At 36.5% G+C, this 15,115-nt stretch overlaps 1 protein-coding gene across 7 annotated transcripts in view; it reads left to right on the top strand.

Annotated features, from left to right (window-relative positions):
* CNTLN (centlein) overlaps positions 1 to 15,115 on the top strand; it is a 374,623-nt gene that overhangs the window by 223,993 nt on the left and 135,515 nt on the right. For 5 of the 7 annotated variants that reach the window (XM_064381308.1, XM_012449978.3, XM_012449977.3 and 2 more), the window contains one exon: positions 5,512 to 5,612. The exons of 1 other annotated variant lie outside the window; for it this stretch is intronic. In XM_064381308.1, the coding sequence (XP_064237378.1) occupies positions 5,512 to 5,612 (101 nt within the window). Of the gene's footprint in view, positions 1 to 5,511; positions 5,613 to 9,860; positions 14,429 to 15,115 lie in introns of those variants that run through there. One more of the 7 variants, XM_064381314.1, reaches the window with a different exon arrangement.

Genomic DNA, 15,115 nt, shown 5'->3' with positions numbered 1-15,115 from the left:
TTACATGTTGCACCATAGATACTTATCTAAGCATTGCTTTTGCTGTACCTTACAAATTTTGAAATGTGTTTTAAATTTTTCTAAGTTCAAAATATTTCCTAATTCCTCTTAGATTCTTCACTGAAAGTAGAACTATTTAGTTATAGAAAAACATCATTCAATGAAACTTGTTAAAGTTTGGTAAAGAGGACTTCATTCATGACCATCATGATAGGTAGGGACCACTGCAATCGGATTTTGCAGTTGGGGAGAAAGATTGGACTCAACTCCTAATACAGCATGGGCAAGTGGGAATTTATTGCTAAGGTAGAGGAGGCCAGTGGATTGGAAAATTACTAAGAGGAAGCATCAAGGGTAAGGGAGATTCTGGCTAACCTGACCTTATCAGGGCTTTGACTGAGGACAGGCCAGGGTGATCAGATACCACCTAGGGGATGGTCGAGGATGAGGAACCCAATTAGATATTGACCTTGATTTAGATATTGGGGTAGGGTTCTTGCTAAACTGACTTAGTGGAGTTTCTTGCTAAAACTGGATTTTACAAGGAAGTGCACAGATGGGCTTCGGAGCTTCTCCGAAGCCCATCTGTGCACTTCTTCTTTGTCAGAAATAGGTTCTTTACTTTCAAATATTTTCAGATTTTGCAGACATCCTTCTGGTATTCTTAATTTTATTATTTTATTATGGTCATAGAAGATGCTTTGCATGATTTTAAAATGCTTTCAGCTTTATTGAGAATTGTTTTATGGTCCAGCATGTGGTCTTATCTTCGTGAATGTTCCATGGCACTTGAAAAGAATGTTTGTTTTGCTGTTCTTGGGTATGAAGTGTTTTATAAACGTTCAGTTAGGTTTTTGATAGTGTTTTTCAAATATTCTGTATCCTTACTTGTGTCTGTCCACTTTTTCTATCAGTTGCTGAGAAAGGTGTGTTAAAATCTGTTTAAATATTTTTAGTTTTTAAAAACACTTTTTTAACACAAGTTTAGAGTATCATTTACTAGAGGCTTATCTCTACTCATTAGAATTACCCTTCTGTGTTCTCTACTGAATGTCCCTGATGTTCAACTAAGATTCTCTCCTCTCTGACTGATCACAACTCAAATGTATCTCAATCCTGTGTGAGAAATATTCTGGGAATATTGTATTTAATGTTACTATTGTTCTTTGCCTGCCATTGTTGTGTTTAATACTATGCATATGCAAAAAAAAAAAAAAAAAAAAGATTAGCCACATACTCAAAGGAATTCTTATACAGATTTCTTTTGCTATTTTCCACTGTAGATTCCCCCTCATTGGGTAGTGTGCCTCACAAATTCTAGCTGTTTAGAGTTCCCAAACTTCAGTCTCTTGTTTCAACTCAGTGAGACTGTTATATTCTTCTTGGTGCCCCTCTTCCTGCATCAGGGTCTGGAAAGTGCTTCCAGGCAGAAATCGAGCTATCATTAGGGACTCTCTGTTTATTTGCTTTCTCTCAGGGATTACAGTTCTGCACTGCCTGTTGTCCAGTGTTTGAATACAGTTGTTTTATATCATTTGTCCACTGAGAAATAGATTTGAAATTGTGGTCCTCATACCAGAGTATAAGAAACACCAGTGCAAGTGGATAGTAAATCAGAGTTAGTAGATAGCCAGTGCTCATCCTGGTAGGGGCTACCAGGGCTCTGACTCTGTCAGCTCCTCCTGCAAACACCCACTAAGATGTGGTTTGCTGGTGCTTAGTTTGACTCAAGCATAATGTGGTTCCTGATGTCTATAAATATTTTTGAAAAGTAGGGACTGTGTGTGTTCTTTCCAAAACAAACAAGCTGTAAGTATAAAGTTCCTTTTAAGAAGCAAGAAATAACTTTTCCAACAACTGCCATACTACCTTCTGTTGGGTTAGTGATCTGAGAGCCAAGCAAAACTAAGTTGAGGTAAGTTACATCTGCTTTTTCTTTGTGGAGCCATCTTGCTTCAGTATGTTCCACGTTCTTAGCTAAACAAATCAGGAACCTAATTCAAGCTTAATCATTGTGTGGTTGAGTGTATGTGTGTACTCCTCCTATCAATCTGTAATGGACCAGGGAAACTGCCAATATATATTATAGGATCCCAGTTTTTAAAATCCTCATGTATGTGTATTAATGTTTATAATATATGAACAAAAAATGAAAGTATACATGTCAAAATATAAACATTTTTTTATCCAAGAAGTAGACTGAGTGAGGGAAAGCAAGACTACCTAATTTTTACTTTAAATAACTTTAATTTATTGTTTTAATAATTATAACAATGATTATAACAACTTATGTTGTTGAGTACATAAAAGTCTAGAAATAATTTATTTTCCTGGTAAATCATTTATTTGATCATTGTGTAATAACTATCTTTAATTTTTTTCTAGTGTCATTTTATTTTCTTAGGCTCCTTTTGAAAAATGATTTTCTTGTCTTTGATTTGATTAATCACAGTTTTTTTTCATTTCTCTTCTGACCTCTAATTTTTTATTTTTTGTTTTTCATGCTTTAGGTAATTATTCTTGAAATTATGACCATCATTTATTTGACAAAGTCTAAAGTTCATCAGTAGCTCTATAATCCTATAATACCAGGAGCTTAAAATGTTTAACTCTGGTCTGTTTCATGATCCGGAATCATTTTGTTGCTGAGAATGTTAGTTCTACCTTATTTTAGCTCTATCTTCATTCAGATATTGTTTTGATTGCTTTACATAATAAATGTGTATTTAATTCCTTGTATATGTTTGTTAGTGTCTTTTCTCACTGCTTATTTTGTTTTATAACTTGCTTTTGAGTTTACTTATTTTCTTCTTAAAATATATATTTTAATGATTTTTTCATCTAGGATCTATGAGTAGTAAACCTTGGCATGTGGAAGATATTACATATTTTCCTTCTGGCTTTTCTTGTTGATATGAGAAATATGCTGTTATTCCAGAGATCTTTAGTTGTTAGAAATGTTTTATTCTCAATCTGGTTGATTTAATGATTGTCTGTTTCTTTGGTGTCCTGAAGTTTCACTATGATACTTCTAAGTGTGAGTAGAGTTTTATTTATACTCCTTGCAATTTTTTGATGTTTTTAAAATGTTAATTCATATCTTTTATCAGTTCTGAAATTCTGAGCTATTAATATTTTGACTGTCATCTCCCATCTCTACTTATGGCCTCAGTCTTTCAATTCTCTCCTTGAATAATTTCTGTTAGATGCTTTCTGGACTTCTTATTCCAATACACTGTGTATACTTCTACTGTTTTCCTTCCTTTACCTCCTTCTGCTGTCTTCCATTTTATCAATTTTCATTAGCTTTTTCTACTTGTTATTGAACCCATCCATTGAGTTTTAAATTTCTAGTATTATGTTATTATTATTAATTTTCATTGCTTTATTTCATCCATTTAGATATATTATTTGACTCTTTTTATCTATTTTCTGTTTTATAAGCCCCTGTCCTTTTTTTAACATATGTTTATCCCTTCTTTGTTTTTTAAAAAATTTTTAAAAACTCTAATTGTGAAAGTAATTTTGATTGTTCTGTTATCTGTGTTTTGTTGTACATTCTCCCATTTTGGGCAATGGGATATTTAGATTATCATTCATGGCTTTGAACTTATTTATATACTTATTATTACCTCTATGCTTGACTTCTTTGAGAATTATTTTCTATGGTGGCTTTACTCCCGTACATTTGTTTAGCTGTGGAAACCTCCCTTTAGGTATGATTGTGTCTTCCTGAACCCTTCAGTATACACTGGCCATATGTCCAGTTTTTATATTATTGTTGATTCTTCATGTTTCTGCAAATTACATACCTCAGTTTTGGACCTATTTATTTAGGCTTAGGATTCTGATATCATGTTGTTGACTCTATCCTGTCCCCATACTAGGGCAGGAGAACAATTTTAGTGAAACTCTAATCAGATAAGCTCAGATATTCATGTTTTCCTTCAGCAAATTGTTATCTCCCAGTTTCCTATAGTTAGCTCATTTTTGTCTGTCAGCAAGGTAGGACCATGGGTCTAAAAGTCCATCTGATATGGTTTGGATGTGGTCCAAATTTCATGTTGCATTGTAATCCCCAGTGGTGAAAGAGGGGTCTGGTGAGAGGTGACTGGATTATGTGGGTGGACTTCTCCCTTGTTTTTCTCATGATAGTGAGTGAGTTCTCACAAGATCTGGTTGTTTAAAAGTGTGTAGCACCTCCGCCTGTGTGCTCTACCTTCTGCTCCAGTCATGTAAGACCTGCCTGTTTCCCCTTCACCTTCTGCCATGAACGTAAGTTTCATGAGGCCTCCTCAGCCATGCTTCCTGTACAGCCTGTGGAACTGTGACTCAATTGAACCTCTTTTCTTTATAAATCAACTAGTGTCAGGAGGTTTTTTATAGCAAAGTATTTGATCTTGGTCAAATACTCACCATGGTAGCTCTGTTCTGTTTTCCTGGGAAGTCTTTTTGCCTTTATTTGGCAACTAGGAATTTACCATTCTTGTTTTCAGCTTTATGTATTAACATTTTTCATTACTAGTTTGCCTAGAATATCTGTGTGTTAGGATGTGGTTGAATAGGCCGGGTGTGGTGGCTTATGCCTGTGATCCCAGCATTTTGGGAGGCCAAGATGAACAGGTCGCTTGAGTCCAGGAGTTCAGCCTATGCAACTTGGTAAAATCCCAACTGTACAAAAAATTAGCTGGGCATGGTGGCACATGCCTGTAGTCCCAGCTACTTGGGAGGCTGAGTGGTAGGATCACCTGAACCTGGGAGGTAGGGGCTGCGGTAAGCCATGATTGTGCCACTGTACTTCAGCCTGGGTGACAGAGTGAGACTTTGTCTAAATACAACCAGGAAGTGGTTGAGCAACCAAATACATAATTTAAAAAATTATGTAGTCTGTATTTTAAGTGTTTAGCATGTTTATTGAGATAAAGTTAACAGGAATTACTTACTTAAAACATTTGATTTTCCAGATCCTCAGTAAATTCAATTGTAACTTTTAGGATTTGTGTATATTATTATTATTATTATTATTTTTATTTTTTGGACACAAGGGCTTACTCTTTTGCCCAGGCTATAGTGCAGCAGTGAAATTATAGCTTACTATAACCTTGAAGTCTTGGGCTTAGGACTGCCTCAGCATCCCAAGTAGCTAGGACTGCAGGTGTACATAACTATGATGGTCTAGTTGTTGCCATTATTATTATTATTATTATTAATGTAAAGACAGCATCTGTCTGTGTTGCCCAGGCTGGTCTTGAATTTCTAGTCTCAAGAGATCCTCTTGCCTTGGCTTTCTAAAATGCTGGGATTACAGGTATGTGCCACCTCACCCAACCTGTGAATATTATTGATATATTTTTGCTTTTATTTTACTATTCTCCATTTTATATATTTTAAAATATCTTTACTGACTTTGTTTAATATATTATTTTAAAAATGTATTTAAATATATAGATTTGATGTGTTTTTTTAATAAAACAATATGGTTTTAAGTAAATGTTTATTGCTTTTTCATAGGATGAATCTTGAAGAAGAATTAGATGAACTTAAAGTACATATATCTATTGATAAGGCAGCAATACAAGAATTGAATAGATGTATGGCAGAGAGACGAGAAGGTAAATTTTCAGAAAATGAATATTTAACAGAGGAAATTTAAAATGATCTAATTCTTGGTGTTTTAGTTTCAATTTATTTTAAGAATCTTACTCTTTTTATGCCTTTTTTCAATACTTTATTCATTGTTAACTCACTAACATTTTCATCATGAGAAAATTAAATAAATAGAACATCTAAAAGTTAGGTTTATAATTTATTTAAAAAATCTAGGGGAGAAGGCGCCACAAGATGGCCAAATAGAAGGCTTTATTCTGTGGGAACTCCAAATTTAACAACTATCTACAAACAAAAAAAACACCTACATAAGAACCCAAAATCAGATGAGCACTCACAGTACCGGGTCTTAACTTCAAATGGCTGAAAGAGGGTAGAAAAAACTGTCTTAAATTACTAATGCCAGCCTTCCCTGATTTCCCGGCCGTGGCCACATGACATAGAGAGAGAACTGTACACTTGGGGGAGGGAGAATGAAGTGACTGTTGGACTTTGCCTTGAACTCAGTCCTTCCCTGTCACAGCAGAGAGCAAAACTGGGCTGAATGCGTCTGATGCCTGCCCACAGAAAGAGCATTTAGACCAGACCTGTCCAGAGGAGAATCTCCCATCCCAGTGCTTGGAACCTGAGTTCTGGCAAGCCTCATCACCACAGGGCTCTACGGCTCTATGTAAACTTAAAAGACAGTCTAGGCCACAGTGACTTCAACTCCTAGGTGAGCCCTAGTGCCGAGCTGGGTTCAGAGCCAGTGGACTTGGATGGTATGTGACTTACTGAGTCACCAGCCAGGGAAGCTCATGTGATATTTGTGCTACTGTTCTCCCATCCCTGGGCAGCATGGCTCATGGCTCTAAAAGGAACCCCTTCTATCTGCTTGAGGAGGAGAGAAGAAAGAGTAAAGAGATCTTTGTCTTGCATCTCGAACACCAGCTCAGCCACAGTAGGATAGGGCACTAGTTAAATTTATGAGACCCCTATCCTAGGCCCTAGCTCCTGAATGACATTTCTAGATACATCCTGGGCTAGAAGGGAACCTGGTGCTTTGAAGGCAAGGACGCAGTCCTGGCAGGATCTATCACCTACTGACTAAGGAGTCCTTGGGCCCTAAATAACCAGCAGTGATACCCAGATGGTACACTGTGGGTCTTGGCTGAGACTCTGAGATGTGGTGGCTTCAGGTGATACCCAGTGCATCCCAGCTGTGGTGGCTGTGGTGAGAGACTCCTGCTTGAGAAAAGCAGAGGGAAAAGTAAAGGGTAATTTGTCTTGCACCTTAGGTACCAGCTCATCCACAATGCATTAGAGCATCAAGCTGCTTTTGGGGTCACTGATACCAGGCCTTGGCTCTTAGTTGGCATTTCTAGACCTGCCTTGGGCCAGAGGGAAGCCCATTGCCCTGAAGGGTGAGTTCCAGGTCTGGCAGCATTTGCAACAAGCTGACTGAAGAGACCATGGGCCTTAAGGAACATTGGCAGTGTCTTGGTAGTATTCCCTGTAGGACTGCAGTGGTGGTGACCACAGACAGAGACTCCTTTGCCTTTGGAAAGGGAAGGGAAGAGTGGGAAGGACTGTGTCTGGTGGTTTGAGTGCTAGATCAGCTGCAGTAGACTAGAACACCAGGTGGATTTCTGAGGTTTTTTAGTCTACCCCCCAGCTCTTAGATGGCATCTTTGGACCCATCCAGGGCCTGAGGGATCTCGCTACCCTGTAGGGAATGACACAAGTCTGGCTGGCTTCACAGTCTGCTCTTTGCAGAGCCCTAGGGCCTTGAGCAAACATAGGTGGTAACCAGATAGCAGTTACATTGAGCCTTGGGTGAGACTCAGGGATATACTGGTGTCAGGTCTGACCCAGCATAGTCCTAGTGATGGTGGCCACAGGGGTGCATTTGTCACTCCATCTCCAGCTCCAGAGGCTCAGCAAAGAGAAATAGACTCTGTTTGGGAGAAAAAAAAAGAACAAGAGTCTCTGCCTGGTAATCCAGAGAATTCTTCAGGATGTTATCCAAGACTTCCCAGGCATTCGTTCTAGAAGTCTACAAGAACCGCAGTGTTACTGGGCTTGGAGTGCCCACTAATGCAGATATGGCTTAGATCACAACACCCAAGTTCTTTCAAATACCTGGAAAACCTTCTCAAGAAGGATGGGTACAAACAAGCCCAGACTACAAAGACTAAAATAAGTATCTAAGTTTTAAATTCCCAGACACCAGCAAACATCCACAAGCATCAAGACTATCCAAGTGATATGGTTATGCTTTGTGTCCCCACCCAAAACTCATCTTGAATTATAATGCCCATAATCCCCACATCTCAAGGGAGAGACCAGGTGGAGGTAATTGAATCATAGGGGTGGTTCCCCCGTGCCATTCTCATGATAGTAAGTGAATTCTCATGAAATCTGATGGTTTTATAAGGGGCTCTTTCCCCCTTTGCTTGGCATTTCTTCTTCTTGCCACCTTGTGAAGAAGATACCTTGCTTCCCCTTTGCCTTCTACCATATTGTAAGTTTCTACAGGTCTCCCCAGCCATGCTGAGCTGTGAGTCAATTAAACCTCTTTCCTTTATTACCCAGTCTTGAGCAGTTCTTTATAGCAGTATGAAAACAGACTAATATACCAAGAAAACATGACTTCATCAAAAAAATTAAATAAGGTACCTGGGACCAATCCTGCAGATAGAGAGATATGTAGCCTTTCAGACAGAGAATTCCAAATAACTGTTCTGAGGAAACTAAAAGAAATTCAAGATAACATGGAGAAGGATTTCAGAATTCTATCAGAGAAATATAACAAAGTGATTGAAAAAATAAAAAAGAATCAAGCAGAAACTCTGGAATAAAAATTGCACTGGAGTCTCCTCATAGCAGAATTGATCAAGCAGAAGAAGGAATTAGTGAGCTTGAAGACAGGCTATTTGAAAATACACAGTCAGTGGGGGCATCTTGGCTCATGCCTGTAATCCCAGCACTTTGGGAGGCTAAGTTGGGAGGATCACCTGAGGTCAAGAAGTTGAGACAAGCCTGGCCAACATGGCAGAACCCCTTCTCTATTAAAAATACAAAAATCAGCCAGGTGTTATGGCCCATGCCTGTGATCCGAGCTACTCAGGAGGCTGAGGCAGGGGAATCACTTGAACCTGGGAGGCAAAGATTGCCGTGAGCCAAGATCATGCCACTACACTCCAGCATGGGCAACAGAGTGAGACTCCATCTCAAAAAAAAAAAGAAAAAAAAAAAAAGAAAAGAAAATACACAGTCAGAGGATACAAAAGAAAAAAGAATAAAAAGCAATGAAGCATGCCTACAAGATTTATAAAATAGCCTCAAAAGAGAAAATCCAGGAGTTATTGGTCTTAAAGAGGAGGTTGTGAGAGAGATGGGTACAAAGTTTATTCAAAGGAAAAATAACAGAACTTTTCAAATCTAGCAAAAGATCACAATATTTAACTGTGAGAAAGTTGTAGAACACCAAGCAGATTTAACCCAAAAAAGACAACCTGAAAGCATTTAACAGTTAAACTCCCAAAAGTCAAGGATAAAGAAAGGATCCTAAAAGCAGCAAGAGAAAAGAAGCAAGTAATGTGCAATGGAGCTTCAGTACAATCACAGCAGACTTTTATGTGGAAACTTTACAGGCTAGGAGATAGTGGCATGACATATTTACAGTGCTGAAGGAAACAACAACAACAACAACAAACTTTTGCCCTAGAATAATATGTCCTGCAGAAATAACCTTCAAACATGAAGGAGAAATACTTTCACAGACAGATAAAAGCTGCAGATTTCATCAACACCAGACCTAACTTATAAGAAGTCATAAATGGAATACTTCAATAAGAAAAAAGGATATTAATGAGTAATAAATAATCTGAAAGTACAAAACTCGCAATAGTAAGTACACAGAATGACATACAATATTACAGCACTGTAACAGTGGTATAGAAACTACTTGTATCTAAAGTAGAAAGACTTAAAGATGAGCCAATTTAAAAAAACTGTAAAAGGTTTTCAAGACATAGTACAATAAGATATACACAACAAAAAATTAAAAAGAGGCTGGAAAAAGTTATATAATTTTTATCAGCTTTTCTTTTGCTTGTTTGTTTATGCAAACAGCATTAAGTTATCAATCTGGTTAAAATAATGGGTTATAAGATAGTATTTGCAACACTTATTGTAACCTCAAATGAAAAACCATACAATGGCCCCACACAAAATAAAAAGGAAGAAATAAAATCTTCTTTCTATTTTAGGAGAAGAAGGTAAGAGAAAATTACCTTCACTACAAGGAAAACAAGAAGGAATTAATGAAGGAAAAGAAAACTACAAAATAACCAGGAAACCAGTAACAAAATGGCAGGAGTAAGTCCTTACTTATGAGTAATAATATTGAATGTAAGTGGACTAAACTCTCTAATTGAAATACATAGAGCAGCTGAAAGGATGTAAAAATCAGAGCCACTCTTTGTTGTGTCCAAGAAACCCTTCATAAATAAAGAGACATATAGGCTGAAAATAAACAAATGGAAAAAGATATTCCATGCCAGTGCAAGCCAAAGAAGAGCAGGAGTAGCTATGCTAATATCAGACCAAATAGATTTCAAGCAAAAACTATAAGAAGAGACAAAGGTCATTATATAATGATAAAGGTGTCAATTAAGTAAAAGGGTATCATAGTTGTAATTATATATTCACCCAACACTGGAGTACCCAGATATATAAGGCAAATATTATTAGAGCTAAAGAGAAATATAGACCCTAATTCAAAAATAGCTGAAGGCTTCAGTATCCCAGTTTCAGCATTGGACAGGCTTCCAGGCAGAAAATCAACAAAGAAACATTGGAATTAATTTCTACTGTAGACCAAATAGAGCTAATAGATATTTACAGAGCATTTCATCCAGTGTCTGCAGAATACACATTCTTTCCCCTAGCACATGGATCATTCCAAAGGATAGACTATGTGTTAGGCCACAAAACAAGTTTGAAAACATTCAAAAAAATTGAAATAATATCAAGCATCTTCCCTGACAACAATGGAATTGCACTAGTAATCAATAACATGCAAAATTTCGGAAGCTCTACAGGCATATGGAAATTAAACAATGTGCTCCTGAATGACCAGTAGGTCAATGAAGAAATTAAGGAGGAAATTCAATCATTTCTTGAAACAAATGATAATGGAAGCCCAACATACTGAAAGCTATAGGATACAGCAAAAGCCAATACTAAGATAAAAGTTTATAGCTATAAATGTCTACCTCAAAGAAGAAGAAAAATTTCAAATAACTTGATGTATTTTGAAGAACTAGAAAAGCTGGAGCAAACCAAACACAAAATTAGTAGAAGAAAAGAAATAATAAAGATCAGAGCAGAAATAAATGAAATTAAAATGAATAAAACAATATGAAAAAATCATTAAAACAAAAAGTTGGTTTTTCAAAAAGCTAAACAAAATTTACAAATCTTTAATCAGACGAAGAAAAAGAGAAAATAAATAAATAATATCAGGTGAAAAAGTAGACATTGTAACAGATACTGCAGTAATTTAAAGCGTTGTTAGTTGTTACCTTTGCCAACTACATATCAGCTATGTACCAATAAACTGGAAAATCTAGAAGAAATAGATACATCCTTATACAACCTACCAAGATTATTGAACCATGAAGAAATCCAAAATCTGAACAGAACAATAATAAGTAATGAGATTGATGCCATAATACTTAGTCTCACAGCTAAGAAAAAACTGGGACCCAGTGACTTCACTGCTGAGTTCTACCAAACATTTAAAGAAGAACTAATTCCAATCTTACTCAAACTATTCCAAAAGGTAGAAGAGGAGGGAATACTTTCAAACTCATTCTACATGGCCAATATTACCTTGATACCAAAACTAGGCAAAGACACATCAAAAAAAGGAAACTATAGTTCAATATTCCTGATGAACATTCATGCGAAAAACCTCTGCAAAATACTAGCAAACTGAATTCAACAACACATTAAAAAATCATTATGACCAAGTGGGATTTATCCACAGGTTGCAAGGATGGTTCAACATTTGTACATTAATTAGTGTAATACATCATATCAACAGAATGAGGGACAAAGCCCATATGATCATTTCAATTGATCCTGAAAAAGCATTCAGTAAAATTCAACATTATTTCGTGACAGAGTCTCTTAAAAAACTGGTTTTATTGGAACAAACATACATCATCATAGTAAAAAGCATATACGACAGAGCTATAGCTGGTATCATACTGAATCAGGAAAAGCTGAAAGCTTTTTCTTTAAGATTTGGAACATGACCACAATGTCTACTTTCACCACTGTGATTCAACATAGTACTGGATGTCCTAGTTAGAGTAGTTACAAAATGAATGAATGAATGAATGAAAGAAAAGAAAGGAAGGAAGGAAAGAAGGAAGGAAGGAAGGAAGGAAAGGGAGAGGGGGAGAGAGAGAGGAAAGAAAAGAAAGAAAGGGCCTTCAAATTAGGAAGAAGTCAAATTCTTTATTTACTGATGATATGATGTTACATTAAAAAAACTTAATTCTCCATCAAAAAACTATTAGAAAGGATGAACAAATTCAGTAAAGTTGGAGGATACAAAAATCAGTATCATTTCTATGTGCCATTAGCAAACAATCTGAAAAAGAAATCAAGAAAGATAATTCTATTTACAGTAGCTACACGTAAAATTCAGTACCTAGGATTTAACCAGAGAAGTGAAAAATCTTCCTACATTGAAAACTATAGAACATTGATGAAAGAAACTGAAGACACAAAAAAATGGAAAGACATCCCCTCTTCATGGATTGTGAAAGTCAATATTGTTAAAATGTCCATATTACCTAAAGCAATCTACAGATTCATTGCAAGCCCTCTAAAAATACCAATGACATTCTTTACAGAAATAGAAAAACAATCCTAAAATTTATGTAGAACAAAAAAGACCCAGAATAGCCAAAGCTATTGTAAGCAAAAAGAACAAAACTAGAGGAATCACATTTCTTAAATTAAATTGTACTATAAAGCTATAGTAACTAAAACAGCATGAAAATTGACACATGGGCCAATGGAACCTAATAGACAACCCAGAAATATGTCCATAAGTCCATATGAACTAATTATTTACAGAGTTGCCAAGAACATATGTTGGGAAAAGGATAGTCTCTTCAATAAATACTTCTGGGAAAACTAGATATCCATATGCATAAGAATGAATCTAGTCCCCTATCTCTTGCCATATACAAAAATCAAATCACACTTAAATCCCAGACCTCAACTGTGAAATTACTAAAAGAAAACACTGGGAAAACTCTCCAGGATGTTGGACTGAGGAAGGATCTTTTGAGTAATATCCTACAAGCACAAGCAAACAAAGCAAAAATGAACACATGGGATTATAGCAAGCTAAAAACCTTCTGCACAGCAAGGAAACAATCAACAAATCAAAGAGACAATGCACACAGTGGGAGACAATATTTGCAAACTGCTCATCTAACAAGGGATTAATAACCAGAATATATAAGCAGCTAAAACTACTCCATAGGAAAAATTTAATAATCCAATTAAAAAATTAGCTAAAGCTATGAGTAGACCCTTCTCAAAAGAAGACATACCATTTGCAAATAGATATATGAAAATCTGTTCAACATTATTGATCATCAGAGAATACAAATCAACAATAAAATTAGATATCATCTCATCCCAGCCTAAATGACTCTTATCCATAAGACAGGCAATAAGAAGATGTGGGTAAAAAGGGAACTCTTCTACATTGTTGGTAGGAATGTAAATTAGTATAACTACTATGGAGAATAGTTTGGAAGTGACTCAAAAAATTAGAATTAGGCTGGGTGCAGTGGCTCACACCTATAATTCCAGCACTTTGGGAGGCTGAGGGTGGGTGGATCACTTGTGGTCAGGAGTTCAAGACCAGCCTGGCCAACATGGTAAAACTTCATCTCTCCTAAAAATACAAAATTAGAGAGGTGTGATGGCACAACACCTGTAATCCCAGTTACTTGGCAGGCTGAGACAGAAGAGTTGCTAGAACCCAGGAGGCAGAGGTTGCAGTGAGCTGAGATTGTGCTATTGTGCTCTAGCCCGGGTGACAGAGTAAGACTCTGTCTCAGAAAAAAAAAAAATTAGAAATAGAGCTGTGATATGACCTAGCTGTCACACTGCTAGGTACGTACCCAAAAGAAAGGAAATCAGTATATTGCAGAGATACCCAAATTCACATGTCTATGGCAGCATTATTCATAATAGCCAAAATTTGGAAGCAACCCAAATGTTCATCAACAGATGAATAGATAAAACAGATGTGATACATACACAGCACGGAGTACTATTCAGCCATAAAAGAATTGAAATCCTGTCATTTGCGACAAGGTAGATGAATTTGGAGGTCATTGTGTTAAATGAAATAAGCCAGGTACAGAAAGACAAACCTTGCATGTTCTCACTTATTGATGGGAGCTAAAAATTAAAACAATTGAACTCGTGGAGCTAGAGAGTAGAAGTATGGTCACCAGAGTCTGGGAAGGGTAGTTGGGGGAAGTGGTAATTAATCCATAATTAATGGATTAAAAAGTTGGGGGAAGTGGTAATTAATCCATAATTAATGAATTACAAAAAAATAGTTGGAAAGAAGAAATAAGACCTGGTAATTGCTAGGATGACAGGTGACTACATTAAAAAATAGTTTAATTGTTGGAGTGTTTGTAATGTAAAAGTGTTTGAGGTGATGGATGCCCCATTTACCCTGATATGATTATTGTGCATTGTGTGACTGTATCATATGTCATGTACCCTATAGATACATCTACTATGTACCCACACACAAAAATTCTACAGACATTTTATAAGGATAAATGATACTCATTTTTATTATTTATTGATAAAGTTTTCCTAGTATTTTTTGTTTACAGTTTAGTGGGTACTATAGTGCTCAATATCAATAATCCATTAATATTTTGGTTTGGCATTATAATTTTTGGGAAATCATTTAGTTCTCATTGTTTCCTTAGAATCAAAATCTTAGCGTTAGAAGGAAACTTGGAGAGCTTCAGATCTGCAACCTCCTTGACAACTAACCTAAAAATGGCCAGTAATAGGGAGTGTCTCACTGCTCAAATTGCAAGAGGATTATTTCTTTATTAGGCTCAAGATAACTATATTTCCTATATAGCTTCAGTACCTAATTTGAAAAAATAAAGAAGGTTGATATGACAGGATTTTTTTTTATACTTTAAGTTCTAGGGTACATGTGCAGCTTATGCAGGATTGTTACATAGGTATCCACATGACATGGTGGTTTGCTGCATCCATTCCCCCATCATCTACGTTGGGTATTTCTCCTAATGCTATCCCTCCCCAATCACCCACCACTGCTATCCCTCCTCTTGCCTCCCCTCAGTGGGCCCTGGTATGTGATGTTTCCCTCCCTTTGTCCATGTGTTCTCATTATTCACCACCCACTTACGAGTGAGAACATACC

Source organism: Aotus nancymaae, unplaced genomic scaffold (assembly GCF_030222135.1).
Source record: "Aotus nancymaae isolate 86718 unplaced genomic scaffold, 86718_ANA_hifiasm-v0.15.2.pri h1tg000003l, whole genome shotgun sequence".
Classification (NCBI taxonomy): Eukaryota; Metazoa; Chordata; class Mammalia; order Primates; family Aotidae; genus Aotus; species Aotus nancymaae.
This window is presented reverse-complemented; position numbering and strand designations above follow the sequence as displayed.